The 15,402-nt window shown below is 39.5% G+C and overlaps 1 protein-coding gene across 11 annotated transcripts in view; it reads right to left on the bottom strand.

Annotated features, from left to right (window-relative positions):
• The window catches only part of UNC5D (unc-5 netrin receptor D), a 505,454-nt gene that overhangs the window by 79,979 nt on the left and 410,073 nt on the right, over window positions 1–15,402 (bottom strand). For 7 of the 11 annotated variants that reach the window (XM_019748156.3, XM_074329668.2, XM_019748157.3 and 4 more), the window contains one exon: window positions 13,174–13,206. The exons of the other annotated variants lie outside the window; for them this stretch is intronic. In XM_019748156.3, the coding sequence (XP_019603715.1) occupies window positions 13,174–13,206 (33 nt within the window). The remainder of the gene's footprint in view (window positions 1–13,173; window positions 13,207–15,402) is intronic. 11 annotated transcript variants of the gene reach the window in all.

The following is a 15,402-nucleotide window of genomic DNA, read 5'->3' as shown; positions in this document are numbered from 1 at the left end:
TTATGAGCCTTGCACTTCCCCCCTGGCTGAGGCAGTCTGTTGGCTGCCGGCCACTCACGCTCACGGCGGCACACGGCAGCCCAGCTCCAGGGAGAGCTGCTGTTCACAATCTTAGCTGTGGAGGGCGCAGCTCACTGGCCCATGTGGGAATCAAACCAGTGACCTCAGTGTTAGGAGCACAGCACTCCAACCGCCTAAGCCATCAGGCCGGCCCCAGGAATGGATTTTAAATATGCATTCGGATTGAGGTTTAAATGGATACTGAGGTTTTATATGGATCATTGTGTTTCCTCTCCCAGGAATGTTTGCAGAATCTATTTGAATTAAGTCAAGGGAATGAAACACTGAATTATAGAATTATAAAAAAAAAAAAAAAAAAAAAAAAGTGAGTAGAAGGACTTTGGTGATAGGGTGTGGAAAGAAGGGAGAAACCTGTATGGGGAACACTGCATGCTTAAAAGGCTCACCCTGGCACTCGGTGGAACAGTCTGATCTAAAGCCAGAAGTCAATGGACTCCTACAGAAAGATACGCCACGTGGTATTTATTTTACAAGATAAAGTTAGAAAGTTCAAGACCTAATATTTTCATTCACTCAACAAACATTTGTTGAGAGCCAACTATGTAATGGAAATGAGGATGCATGGATGAATTAACACATGGTCCATATTCTTAGTTGTTTCTTGTACAAAAGCAGTAAATCTTGGCATCCAGGTGCAGCTACAGAGGTAGATACAAGTACTCAAAGCAACATGTATATATCTCAAGAGATTTAACCAGACATCCTTACCCAGAGCTCAAATTCTTCTAAAGTTGAATCACAGTGCTTCTTTCTCCTTTTTTTTTCTTCTCTACTTCATTCCATTCTTTTATCTCTGTTTCCCCCCTCTACCCCACCATCATATAATTATGTCCTTCCAGGAAAGTAGAGTAGTTTTCCCTGTAAGGATTTCTGTGTGTTTACAAACATCATTGATTCACTTTGCATATGTGTTCAGGACTGTCCCTAGAAAAACCTGAGGTGTAGTTCCACATTTTCCACTAGTCTCATAGGAGAAGGGAGAAAGCTGGATGTATGTGTCTGTGAACACATGGGCACTTGGAGGGGTGCCACTGTAGAATCATCACATATATGTGTGGCACACACTCAGCTATTGTCAGAAGGATACCATAAGCCACTACTGCTCCTTCCCAGGGGAATTGCTCTAGCCACGTGACCACATGGTACAGGCACTTCCCAGGGCCTGTGCCCTTCCTCGCTTTGCTGCACTGCCATATACCCCAGATTCAATTATAATTAATTTCCTGCTAGGTGGACGCCTGCTAGCAAAAGGCCCTGTGTAGCTTTCATATTACAGTGACAGGTCATTGTGATATATCTCCTCCAACCCCATTACACCTCTAGACACTAGCCATCTCTGTCTACCCATCTATCAGATGCCAGCTGAAGGTCCCCCTCCCCCAAGAAAGTCACTGTCCTGGCCAGTTTAGCCAACCCTGCCAACCTATGGTCTTCTAAACTCTTATGTCACTTATGGTTCCTAGAGCGCATTTTGGATCATACTTTTTATTGTTAATTTTATCTGCATGCCAATGCATTCTTCCTAACTGCTTTAAACTATTTAACACGTTGCGTACGGCGGGGTTTAAATCCCTCGTGAAGATTCTCGTGATCCGTACGCAAGGTGTTAACAGCAAAATCGCGCTACAATTTCCTACAGAAGTTTGCAAATCATTCTGTGCAATTATTTATTGATTGTTAGTTTGACTTCAAACTGGGAAGAGAAGTATTAAAGAAATCACAGTCTGAGGTTGATTTTAGAATCCCTGACACAGGGACTCTCTTTTCCTTTACATGTACATACATACATGTTTATATCTGTCTGCTCTCTCACATATACATGTGGTGCTGGTTTGTTTCCTCAAAGTGATTTGGAACAAAAGTGTTGATACCCATGGCTGACCAGGCTATTCTGCTTTTTATGGGCACAGGATACTTTTCTCTGACTTTCTGTTTCATAGACAAAGCTATACATATTAATGTCTTATTGATGTTTTCCCTGTGTCTTCATCGCTATTTTCCTCTATCCAAGAGTCACAAAAGCTTTAGGCAAAGCTTGGAAGGACTCAACACATGGTAGAATTAAGGGTTGTGTATAATCTACAGGTTTGAGAAAAAACAAACAACACAACCTTTAAGAACTGACTGAGAAATCACTTGTAGTCCAAATGATTCAGAAAGTACTGACGAATATGTTCAACAAAGAGTTGGAAACTAGGACCCTGGGAGGAAATGTTTATGGGCTCATTTGGCCTGGAGAAAAGAGAGTTGTACAGTGACTGTGGAGATCTTTAATGCAGAAAGCGTTGTTATATGAAGAGAATAAGTCCACAGTAGGTGCCCAGTGACCCTTCATTTATGATGAAGCTAGTAACCAACTCTTGCGCCATCTCTAACAAGGACTGAAAAGGAGGACATGGCCTTTTATTATAGCAATTGGGACTCTGGTTAGATATTAAAATGACCTTTTCCACAATGAGGGTTGTTAAAAATCTGCACTGTATTTCTGAGAGAGATTGTGAAGTCTCCTTTCAGAAAGTCTCTAAAAAACAGCGTGACTTTACAATAGTCTGCATTTTATTTTTTGGTCAAAGCTAGTGAGAAAAGCTAAATGACCTTTCAAAGCCCCTTTGAACTTCATAGTTCAAAGAATAGGTATTAACGAGTTTGATGGCTTTTTGAATTATAATCATACCTAGTCATTTATAGTATCCAGTGTCCCCAAAGGATTAAATAGAAGGCCTGTTGACTTAATTTGCCTTTCTCTCTTCACATGACTCCCATCTGAAAGACATATTAATGCCACTTGCTAATGGAAACATACCTAATTCCCATGTTATGCGCTTAACTATGCCTTAGATTAGAATCTATTTTATAGCTACTCAAAATTAATAAAGGAGAATAGCAAATGCCTTTCAAAACATATGCTATTCTATTTTACTCCTAGTAGATATTGGAGAATGACCATTGCTCCCTTTCAGAAAAACGGAAAACAAAACAACTTGGTGTGTATGAGTCAGTGAATTACCAAAGAATCCACACAATAAATATTCCCAAAGAGGGAGTGGGAGAGGCAAACAAACGGAAAACTAAAGAACCAGCGACAATTCTAGACCCCCACAGAAGGCCTGGAAACGGCCATCTCAGCAACCTGCACCCCTATTCCACCCCCGCCTAAGGAGCGCTGGGGACACAGAGTGATGTGCCAGAAGATTTAATTGCATGCTGAAATATGATATTAACAGAAGTTATTGTTAGAGTTGTTTATAATTGCTGTCTGCGAGAAGCAACATTTTTTATTTTATTTTATTTTTTCCTTTAACACACGAGAAAATAGCTTTTACGTTGTCAGCCATTGTGAGCAATTCCAATTATATATGCATTGCTTGGAATCTCATAAGCCCTTCACCAATCAACATCTTGGCCTCTTTTCTAATCTCACATCCTCAAAAACCTCATTATTGTTATTGTGATGATTGTTGTTTTATTAGTGTAATTAATGACAGTAATAGCAAATTCTTAAATAGCACCTACTATAATCCAGGCATGGTTCTGGTACTTTACACTTATTAACTCTTTTTAATGTTTCAACAACCTTGTAAAAAGTCCTCATTCAGATGTGTAAACAGAGGCAAGAAAATCACCTGCCTTGTTCAAAGCCTCAGGATTGGTAAGGAGTGGAGCTGGAACTCAGTCCCAGGCAGTCTGGCTCGAGAATCCATGGGTTAGGCCAGGCTCAGTCCCTGTCCAGCAGTTAATTTCTGTCCTGATCACACTACCTGACTCCCTCTTGATGACAAGAGTAACCCAGTAATTGAGCACTAAACTTGTGCTCAATTCTCTGAGAACCACAGATGTACCACATTCTCATCCTCACAACCAAATCTATTTGAAGTAGGTATTTTACAGAGGGTGCCAAAAAATGTACGCACATTTTAAGAAAGGAAAACACTGTGTTAAAATTGTAATACTCAATATATACCAGTAACAAAAGATGAATACAAGTCACGTGTATACATGTTTTGGGCAACCCCGGTATTTTCTCTTCTACAAATATGACATGTTCTGATAAGGTCGAAATTTATTCAAGGCTTCATAATTAGGTAATGGCAAAACCAGGGTTTGAACACACATCTGTCTTCACTCACTAGCTGTTTCACCATTACTCCGTATGGCTTTCTTGCCTCTTCCCTCTGCTCTGTATATGCCGGCACACAGGTTAACTCGCCCTGCTGGAGGAAGCCACAAATCATACTGGCAGCTATCATCAAGAAACTGATGCTATGCATCCTTACCTGGGCCTTCTTTGCAGTTGAATAATTATTTTATTCATGTCCTATGACCAAATAACAGTTTTCATCCAAACAGTTACTCTGAACTTTGTTTCCTTTCTTCAAGTCCCCCACTTCTTATGTGCCCCTCTTTCAGCTGAAAAAAATAGTGGTCCTCTTATGTGAGCTTACTCCCCTACAACTCAAAATTCCTCTGCTCTTTCACACATTTTTCCTTTTCTCTGTTCCCTGAAGAGGCACTCCTCTTCTGTGTCAGACCAGCTTGGATCCCACCCTCTCCTGCCTCCCCAGGGACCTGGCCTCATTCCTGATTCCCTTTTGGTCTTGTATCTTCAAACTTTTCCTTCAAACCTGAGCCTTGCCCTCTGCCTACAAACGTAGTGCAGCCTCCCTCATCACTTCTCAAGTCCTTCCCCCAACTTACTCTCTAATCAAACTAATTGAAGATGCAGTGTTCTTTATGTCCACAGAACTTTTAGCTCTTTGTTTAAAATAACTTGAAGCATTTTTTAACGTAAAACATTTCTTAATACAGGTTCCATAATTTCCCGAACCTACTAACCTTTGTCCCTGTTAAAGTAAAAGAATAAATAGAATAGATATATGAGATGAGAAGATGTCTTAGGAAGTATAAAAAGTTACACTTCACAACGAGAAAACATATCCTTCAACTACCCTTTATCGAAAAGTAACTACTCTGGATAGTATCTTTGAGAACATTCAGGGGGGGAAAAAAAAAAAGGAAATGTCTTCCATTTGTTTTTCTTTATTTTTCTTTACCCTAAAGGCTCCAGATTATACTTCCTTTATAGCACTTTGTTTGCTCTTTTTTTTTTTTTTTTTTCCATGTACAATGTCTTGTAGCTCTTCCCTTATCGGAACCTACAGACCTACTTCATTTCTTTTTACAGTTGCCTAGCCCATTGCCAGGGTGTGGGATAATTTGACAAGTCCACTGTTTTTCTATCATTTGATTGTTCTCTTACCCTTTAAAGTCTATCTTTGCCCAAACCACTGTCCCCTCTTGAAAGTTGTTTTAAACCACTGCATCAACAGCAATGTTCTCTGACTTATTCTTTACCACTGCTCTGCAACGGTAGACAAGGATAACCAACCCTCCTTCTAGAAAGAAAAAAAAAAAGAAAAGTCCCCTTAAATTTGATTCTCTTACCTTTTCCTTTCTAATTGTTTAGTAGCTACCCTTCATTCTCATAGTTCTACAAACGGGCTTTAAAGTTCAAAGTTCAGTTCTTGGCCCCTTTTCCTTTCTCTGTGTTCACCTAATAGGATAATCAGTCACACATCAACAGTTCCCAACTCACACACTAACCATTCCCTTGATACCAGTTTCAAATCAAGATCTCCTGCCTCATCTCAGTCTGAAGACCTCATCTCATATTTATGTCCTGCTTGATGGACCAAACTACCTGCATGTTGTTCCAACATCTCAAATTTGTCATCTGATTTACAAATTCATTATTCTCTTCAAATATTGTATTCTCTGAGTTCTTTTTCTGGTAAAGACACCACCAGTCACCAGACTTGAGATTGAAAGTCATTTTTCATTCTGCTTCCAAAGCGTGTAAGAGGTTTTCCCCCAAACCACTTACATGCTTTACTGACTGTATCTCCAGTGCCTCTCACATTTCTGTTTCAACAGGAGAGACCCCAGTTGACATGGGCATTGCAGTATCCTCTTACCTGGTACCCATGCTCCCAGTCTTTGATCCCTGAACCATTTTACACGCGGATTACTCTTCCCAAACACAGTTCTGTACTTCCACTCCAATACCTTTCAATGACTTTCTAGTATGCACTGAGTCCACTCTAACAGGGATTTATCTTACAACTCAAGAAACTTTATGTTCTGCCCGTCCCATTTTTCAACTGGTTTTGCCTACTTCTCATCCATGTGGACCCTACCCTGGCCAAGTCTGATTACTCATTTTTTTCTAGAACTTGGACTTCAGTGGACTTTTTTTGTTGTTTTTTTTCCCCTCTTACCTCTCAGTATCTAATATTTCTCTCCTCTAATATCTATTTCAGTTCTAACCATTCTTCCAAGATTGGCAATAAAGATAATCTAATTTGTAAAATACTTCTTCATAGTGCATACTATTCAGACATGTTTTATTCCTTCTTTTAACTAAAGTTGCCAGATTTCACAAATAAAAATATGACAGTTAAATCTGAATTTCAGATCAACAATGAATTTTAGTATAAGTATTTCCCATGCAATATTTGGGACATGCTTACGCTATAAATGCATTTTTTGTTTACCTGACATTCAAATTGAAGTAGGGGTCCATTTTATCTGGTAACTCTGCCTTTGGACAGCAAAATAACTGTGCTTTTTCTCATCAGATAGGAAGACCAAGTTGAAATGGGGGACAGAATAAAAAAGAACAGGATTTGAACTCCAGCAGTTGAGAAAATAACTATTTAATTTTCTATTCTAAAAATCAAAGATATAAACTCAATAAACTTTGAATATACTAACAGGTAGAGAGCCGGGGTTGGTGAATTCACATTTTTAACAAGTAACCTGTGTTAATGTGATGCTGAAGAACATACTGGTCAATCAATTTCTTATTGTGTCTGGGCTTAGTGCTGAGGTAGTCAATGAACAAAATCCCATTATGTCCATTAAGGGCAGAGTCAATAACATCATTGAAAATAGTAGCTAGAAAAGGCATACACTAATTCTGGGATAAAAATGTGATGATAAAAAATTGAAAGTGGTAAGAAAATTACAAATGTTGGACATATATATGGGTTGAATTGATTCACAGTAGGAAAGATTGTGAAGGACAAACCAACTCACAGAATTTGTGAAAAGTGCTGTAGTTATGTGATTGAAAATAATCAGCAGGAGATGAAGGAAAATGATGGGCAAAATAGAGGGAAAAAAATTTTTTTTTAAAGCATTTGATCACTCTGATCACTAGATCAGCATCGATGCCAGTAGCCTAATGTTAGCTTAGAATCACCTAGAAGAAGTCTGTTGAAAATGTAAAGGTATGGCCCAAAGTCTCAGGCAGTTGTATGGGTTTGAGGTGCTATTCAAGTCTACACAGCCTGAAAAAGAATGTCCAGGTTGTCAGTGTAGATGTCCTATCTTCGGAGGAGTTCCTTACTCTGTGAAGATCATAAAGGGTAGGAGTTCCCATTTTTCCACTATAGATGAAGCCAGTGTATTCTGAGAAGAGATGCAGAATGGAATGTTGTGAGTGAGGAGAAGAGCATACCTAGTTTTCAGACTTTAAGGGCACATTCAGGCCATTCTTTGATGGAAATAATTTTGGGAAGAATACATTTTGAGTTTTAATCTAATACCTAGCACAGAATAGATGAATATTAAAAATTATTTCTTTTCCTTTTCAAATCACTTATCATACTACCTTGTATTGAAGTTGTAAGGAAGAAGCATTTCTTATTTTCTCCTTCATGTTTCACTGGGCCAAGACTATTTATATAGAATAATTGTACAATAAATATCTACTACATGAATGAGTAAAAATGAATATATAGAAGGAGAGTCATTATTTTCACCTAAACAATAAAAAGCTCAAACAATAAAAAGAGTAGTTAGCAGGAAGATGTAAGACCACAACTCAAAATATTTATTGAACATCTAATACACAGTAGGCATAATGGTAAATGCTACAGGCATAAGGATAAATGACTCTATACCATCTACCAGAAGGCAGAGATTATGTCTTTTAGAAAGGGAATCCAGGTCAGTATAAAGGCAATAGAAATAAGGTATGGAAATGGGGCAATAGTCTGATACTGAGCAAGTTAGAGGAGCAACTAATCCAAACTTGGGGTGGGTGGGTGGTGGTGAAGGCCTTGCAGAAGAAGTGACCCCTACGCTGAAATCTGAAAAGAAAGTTAAGTTAAACAGATTTAGGATTAGGTTGAGGCAAAGAGTTTTCAGCAGAAGTAACAGAATGTGTAAGTATTACATGCCAAAATGGGCACGGGGTTTTCAGAAAACTAAGAAGCTTTGTGTGGCTGAAGAATATAGAAAGAGGGCAGGGAAGAAAACACCTAATAAGTAAATGATCGAGCAAAGCTGCCATGATTTAAAAAAGAAAGTTGAGACCAGGTCATAAACATATTAAGTACTTTGGACTTTATATTAAAAATAATGCTGAGCTACTGAAGAGGTTTAAACGTGCAGGTGACGTCACCAGAATTTATATTTTAAAAAGATCAGATAAATTGATGTAGGGCAAGACAGGGAGGAAACTAGAAATCCTGTTTAGGAATGAAGATGGCCTGAGCTTTCATACTTTTCTCCTGGGTCACCATTTTCTTATCATTTAGTTTTTCTCTTACTATGCTGGCTGTTACTTTGCTGTCTCCTCTACAGTGACTTCTGACCTCTTCTACTTCTAAATGTTGATATCCTTCAGGGCTCAGTTCTCAGATCTCTTCCCGCTTCTATTCATATTCATTATCCGGTGATCTCATTCAAACTAATGTCTTTAAATATCATCTGGCCACTGACAGGCCCTAGATTTATATCACTAGCCAGGACTCTCCTCTGACCTCCAGACTCATATATTCAATTGCCTACTCAACCTCTCCATTTAGATGTTTAATAGGTGTCTCAAGCTTAGTATTTGTAACACTGAGCCCTTGATTCTCCCACTATATTTGCTATATCAAGTTTTCCCCATATCAGTAATGGCAACTCCATCCCTTGTAGCTGCTTAGCCAACATTTTGTAATCGTCCATAGCACCTTTCTATCTTTCATACTCTATATCCAATCCATCAGCAAATCCTTTTGACTCTGTCTTCAAAAGATATGCAGACTATGACCTGTTTTTACAATTTCTAAGGCTATCTATCTGTCTCGAGCCAAAATGATCTCGAACCAAGGTACTATAATAGTCTAGATTATGGTAATAGATTATTATTACAGTAGATCATTGTAATAGGTCTCCTTGCTTCTGCTCATATTCACTGTTATGTTTACACTCAACATAGCAAGTACAGTTTATCCTTGAAAATATTAGGTCGTGTCACTATGGAAAAAAACCCTCAATGACTTTCCATCTTGCTCAGAGTAAAGGTCAAAGTCATTACAATGGCCTAGGCTACACTTGGCTGTTTCCCTCTCACCCCACATCTCTGATCTTAGCTATGATGATTCCTTCCTTTGCCTCTCTGCTCCAGATATCCTGACCTCCTTGCTGTTCCTCAGACACTCCACACAAACTTCTACCTCACAGCCTTTGCATCCTGCTGTTCCCTTTGCCTGGAATACTCTCCCCCTAGATATCCAGAATGTATGTTTCTTGAGTTCTCTTCTTAAGTATAACTTGGAATTGTAATAAAAAACCTTCCCTGAACACTTAATACACAAAGAACAGCACTACCTCCAACCCTGCCTGAGCCCCTTACCCTGCTTTATTCCTCTTCACAACATGTATCTCTATTTCCATGGCATTTAGCACTACATATTTTCTCTTTGTTTCTACCTCCCCTCACTAAAATTGTGAGCTTTGTAGAAGCAGAAACTGTATCTGCTTTGTGCAGTGCTGACTCTCCACCACCTAGAACATTTCCTAGCATGTGGTAACCACTCAATAAACAGCTGTCAAATGAAAGGAGGGGTGTATATGAGTAGAATGAAATTGGAATGAAGTTGATGAACTTGAGATCTACTTAGGTAGTAGAACAGTCAGACTGTAATGATTTACTGGGTATCGAGCAGGAGAACGGAGAGGAAAATGATAGAGGGGTATAGGAGGCTGTTCACGTTTCTGATCTAGACAACTGAGTTAGTGGAATAGAATTCACTGAGCTAGAGAAGGTGGGAGCAGGACTGGAGTAAGAACAGGGAAAGCCAAGGATGCATTCAACTTTGAAAATGTTGAGATAAGATTATTGGGAGATATTCAACTGGAGATGTCCTGGAGGCCACTGACTCTAGGACTGTTCATTGGATTCATATTTAGCTTGCATCTCTGTTAAGTACAAACCAGCTATGTGGAAAGAAGATGAAGAGAGAATGTGGTTCTGAGTTATTTTCAAAGGGGAAGCTAAATCATTTTCACCCCGAGGTGAACTTGCTGAACTAGTCACTCCTCAGCAGCTCACAGCTTCTCAGAAAGCCACATCCCGAAGCCTCCAAGGAATCTCATTGTCTGAACGCAACCATTTTTCAGTCTTACTCTGGGGGTGCGTGTTTGCCATTCAGAACCTACTATATTTTACTGCACCTCCTGACATTGTTACACAACATTTATTGAAAGCACATTTGATGGTAATGAAGTTTCTATTAACTATGATTAAATCTCATAAAGCACCTGAAGATAATTTAAGATGTGCAGAAGCAGAAAATGAAACATTCAGTTTAGTACATTAGGAAACATAATTGATTAAATTATCTCATTTACAATAAGTGCTTTCATGAGCTATGCACTGCACATATTTCCCCCAGTTTGTCATTATAATTTGCCAACAGATATCTGAAGACTTCACTTTCTTTTTACACCTCCCCGCGACTCCCAGCTGGCTCCCGGCCCTCCTGTTCACAGAGGACGGTATCCGTGGCTCCGAGTGAAGTTTTCTATCCGTCAGACCTCACAGAGGATCATGTGCACAGCTATGTAGGAACAGGTTGTTTCTCAATTATCTTCATAATTGACTTTGATTTTGCATCAGTGATGATTCATGTAGTCTTAAACTAAGCCCCTCTTTCACTGAACAACTGCAGCCTGAATTTGTATAATGATTCCTAACCATGCATCTTACAGAACCCCGATTGGATTCCTCTGGGAGCCTTTTGCAATCACATTGATTTTGTTAAGGTTTTATTTTTAGGAAATGACAAATTAAAACAGTTTAAGTGATTCAGTGGCAGTATCCAGCAATTAAGCATGGTGTTCAGGAGCAAGAACCCCAAACAAAAACTAATTCAGGAGTCCCTGAGGACTAGCAATAGCTACTGTGGGGTTTATGGCTGGAAGTACAGATGTAACCAGATTAGAAAGGCACAGGACTCACAAGCTAAGCATGAAATTTATTTTTTAAAAAACACACATGCGCTTCTAAATAACTCTCACATTGGTCATCACATGGATACCCATGACCTTGCCTGTGCTACACCAGAACCAGCAGATGGCATGAGCTCTATGACCAGGAGGCAGCTGGGGGTCCACTTACTCCAGCTGTTACCCTGAGGTTCTGACACAGGCACAAGCCAAATATTCACTGACCCGTTTTTTTTTTCCCACCATCCCTCAACATACACATACACAGACGCAGAAACACACACATACACAACCAAGTTTCCCACCTTCAATCTTCCTATGAGTTCAAAATCAAGCATGCATGATGTCAGAGGGCCGCGACCTAAGTACTGATAATTACTTTATGGGTAGCAGCTAGCATGGAAAAGAAGAAAGTTTGTTTTTGTTGTTCTGCAAAGTTCTCAGAACTCTGCAAGTAATGATATCTTATATCTCAAGCCTGCCTGAAGCAATATAATAAAGTATGAACATAAGAGTTTTACCAGATCTTTCTCTTATGTCTCCTCACCACTGTCCTAAGGTACCTATTTCTGTCTGTCTTCACAGGGCCTAATTCTTTCATAGAAGGTGGCTAATAAAAGCTATTAACTTTGCCAAGCTATTTGAATTTTAATGCCCTAGGATTTAAAAGATCAAAAGCCACCCCTTTTAATACCAAAATGGGAGATGCCTTCCACAAGCTTTACAAACCAAACCTACCAGATGGTTGCTTCCCTCTCCTGTTGCTACCAGCAGTCTTGCTGATACCCTTTGATCTCGGGGTTTCCTTAGGATGCTTCACATATTTCTGGGTGCTTGAGAACCATTTGGGGAACGTATTACGATGTAGAGTCTCAGGTGCCTGCTCATCTCCGTACCGGGGACTCTAATTCATTTGTTCTGTACTGAGGTTGGGTATATTTAACAAGCTCGCACCACACCCAAAGATTCTGGTGCATGTGTCGCTGATCCACCTTTGGAGAAATATTTTTCTAAGACAGTGGTTCTCAAGCCGAGCTGCACACTGAAATCACCTGAGTAACTTTTACAACTAGCGATTCCTGGGTTCTAACATCCCCCTTTCTGATTTCAGTGGATTGAAGTACAGCCTGGGAATTGGGGTTTTTAAGAGCCCTTCAGATGGCCCTCAAGTTCAGCCAAGGCTGAGAACCGTAGGGTCAAATACCGAGCTGCCAACCATTCATTCTGGGCTCCTTCCCAAATCTACTGGATGTATAAGATGGAGGTAATGCAAAGGCCTGTCCAGGAAGCAAGCCTGTGTTTAGAGAGTTCATGGCAGAACCCTCCCCCAATTTTTCAGTTCCTGATAATTTCACTGTGGAGTACTGGTTCCTAATTTACCCATTTGCCATGGATTTCACAGTTCGCCTCTCAGCCCCCTCCCCCCCCACCTCTTAGGTGGAGAGGTGTGTAGTCAGGCTTTTGCCCAAGGCTGCTTTCATGAAAGTGTGTACTGACAGATATTTATTAATTTTAATGCTGTAAATCGCCTCAGAGATAAGAATCCTAGATGACATTTGCAGAGAAATGGACTTCTAGGCAGGCAGAATCAAGACGAAAGATTTACTTTTATTCTAAGGTAGGGGAGGGGTGTGCATATTTCTTTCTGATTTAAACCTCTGATATGTGACTCCAAACCCAATGAGCAGAAGCCCCGAAAGCCCTGAATATTTCGTACAAACTTCAATTCTGTTTGGCTCCTAAAGAAATACAACAGCAAGGCAGCAAATATGAGAATAAATTATATTCACAAGAGGAAAAATAACTTACTTTGGGGTTTTATTTCATGAAGAGGTTTTTTATCTAAAAGAAAGAGAGAGAAAAAAGTTGCATTTAATAAATTTACATGGAGCAGATATATTTCCTATATCACTTTATGTCTACCTCTATAAATGAAATGTTTTCTCTATTTTTGCAGACACTATGGATTAAGATTCTGTATTTTTCCTTTTTATTTTAATTTTTTATTTTTCTCTTTGGCAATATTTTTCTAGGATGATTGCTTCATCCTTTTTTTTTTTTTTTTTTTTAAATTTTCCCTCAGGCTTAATAGTTTCTCTCTGTTGCAATTGCTAGATTCTTATCAGCATGATGACAGCAGTGAGCTTGCAGCCTGTCCCTTTTTATAAACAAACAGCCAGAAGACAGCTCAGGTAAGGGATGCTATTTCACTATGTATGATAGAAAAATGAACTAGTGAATAAATATTTAAAGGGATCCTACATTGGTTTGTAGTTATCATGGCCTGGATAAAAGTTCCAAACAATGTGGTTTATTCATTTTCGTTTGGTATACATGCAGTATTGTGAGCACATTGGAGGTTTGCTTTTAAGAAATCACACTATGTTGTTTCAGATCTCTATTATCTGTAAAAATATGTACAATCTCTCCTAATGGAAAGAGTCATTTTTGTAATCATGGTATTGAGTAGTGTAGCAGTCAGATGAGGAGGATAAAGAGAAGACATTCAGCCTTTTACTTAAGCAGGGCCACAGGACCCCGACTTCAGGTGAGATGTTTTTATTAATCCTTCCCCTAGTCCTCCATTCACCCTATCCTGCCCCATCTCTTATCACCAAATAATCTTGCAATAATCTTGTAAATCACTTCGAGACTTGATACCTGTGTCTGACTTTGTTTTATACCACAGCCCCTTCACTCCCCATTCCCGCTGCGTGGCCCTGTACGTCCCACAGCAACACAACGCCACACTGCAGAAACCTGGGAAGCCTACACTTCAGACAGCAGGTCAAAGTTCCAGAAGATCTGCATGGTGAGTTATCCCTCTTATTATATCAGTCTCTCTTAGGGCTTAGGCAGAACACTGGCAGACTGCAAGCACTGAGGCTGTTGCTAGCTGGTCACAGAATCACACTGGGGTCGGGTGACCTTGAAAGGTCACCTTGTGCAGTCCCCTTCTTCTGTTTGCCTGAAGGTGAGTCAAGCGAGATGACACACTGTCATTTTGGATTTTTTTTTTAACTGAATCAAATCTAGTACAGTGAACATTTGAGAACGTCATAAATATTATCTGACTGACTTCACCATAACCCCTCCCAGGCAGACAGATGCAGCTATATTCCGAATCCTTCAAGGAATATCTCTTACCCTAAGCAACTCCTACACTAAATACTGATTTTGACAGAAAACTTTGTGTGATTTAAGTACAACTCTTTGTATGTTTTGCCATCTGATTTGTTAAGGGAGTAGCTGTTAAAAGTTATATGTAAATCACACTTTTACAAATGGGCCAGATTTTTTTCACTATAAGGGAAAAGTTAATCTGCAAAAGGTAATTTCTGACAAATCTTTCTTTAAATGAAAAATCCTCATAAAAGATAATTTGTTCAAATTGGTATGATCGTATTCAGTAAAACGGGAATGATAATGTCCCTGAAGGTTGGTACTGGGGATTAAACATGACGAATGTGAAGCATGCAGCCCCGGGCTGACACACATTCAGCGTCGATACGTGATAGTTAATAACTAACGCTATGATTTGAACTTGTTATGAACAGGATCATCATCATCACTTGTTCAGAGTTTAAAAAAAAAAAGACTCTTGGAGACGAGTCACAATCCCAACTCAGAAATTCTAGTGAATTTCAGAGGTGTTTGAAAGGGACGTAAGACACTTGTGTCCATTCCTGGCCTCTGTTTTATGAGATTGAGGGGAAATCCAAAGCTTTAGTTTCCTCATATTGAGAAAGAAGGGCCGGGACAGAGACCAGAAGACCCCCATGGGCTCCCTGGCTCTCATCAACTATAAATCAGAATAACAACCAATGACATTCCATTTGATATCCATTTGAAATGATTTCCTAAAGCAGAGTACAAATTATTCAAAGGGCTGCTGCTCTACCATGACATCCATTATGCTGAGGTCTAGCCTATCTTGTGTGTCCCTGTGCATCTGCTCACAAAAAAGGCTGGAAGCCTCTGGTGCCAAGAGAGCTTTAGTCCCCTGGCATCAGCATCAAAATTGGGTCCTGTTGTATT

This window comes from Rhinolophus sinicus, chromosome 16, assembly GCF_057876585.1.
Source record: "Rhinolophus sinicus isolate RSI-liver-muscle chromosome 16, RSI-T2T, whole genome shotgun sequence".
Taxonomy (NCBI): Eukaryota; Metazoa; Chordata; class Mammalia; order Chiroptera; family Rhinolophidae; genus Rhinolophus; species Rhinolophus sinicus.
Note: the sequence above shows the minus strand (reverse complement) of the source record. Positions and strands in the feature narration are given on the sequence as shown.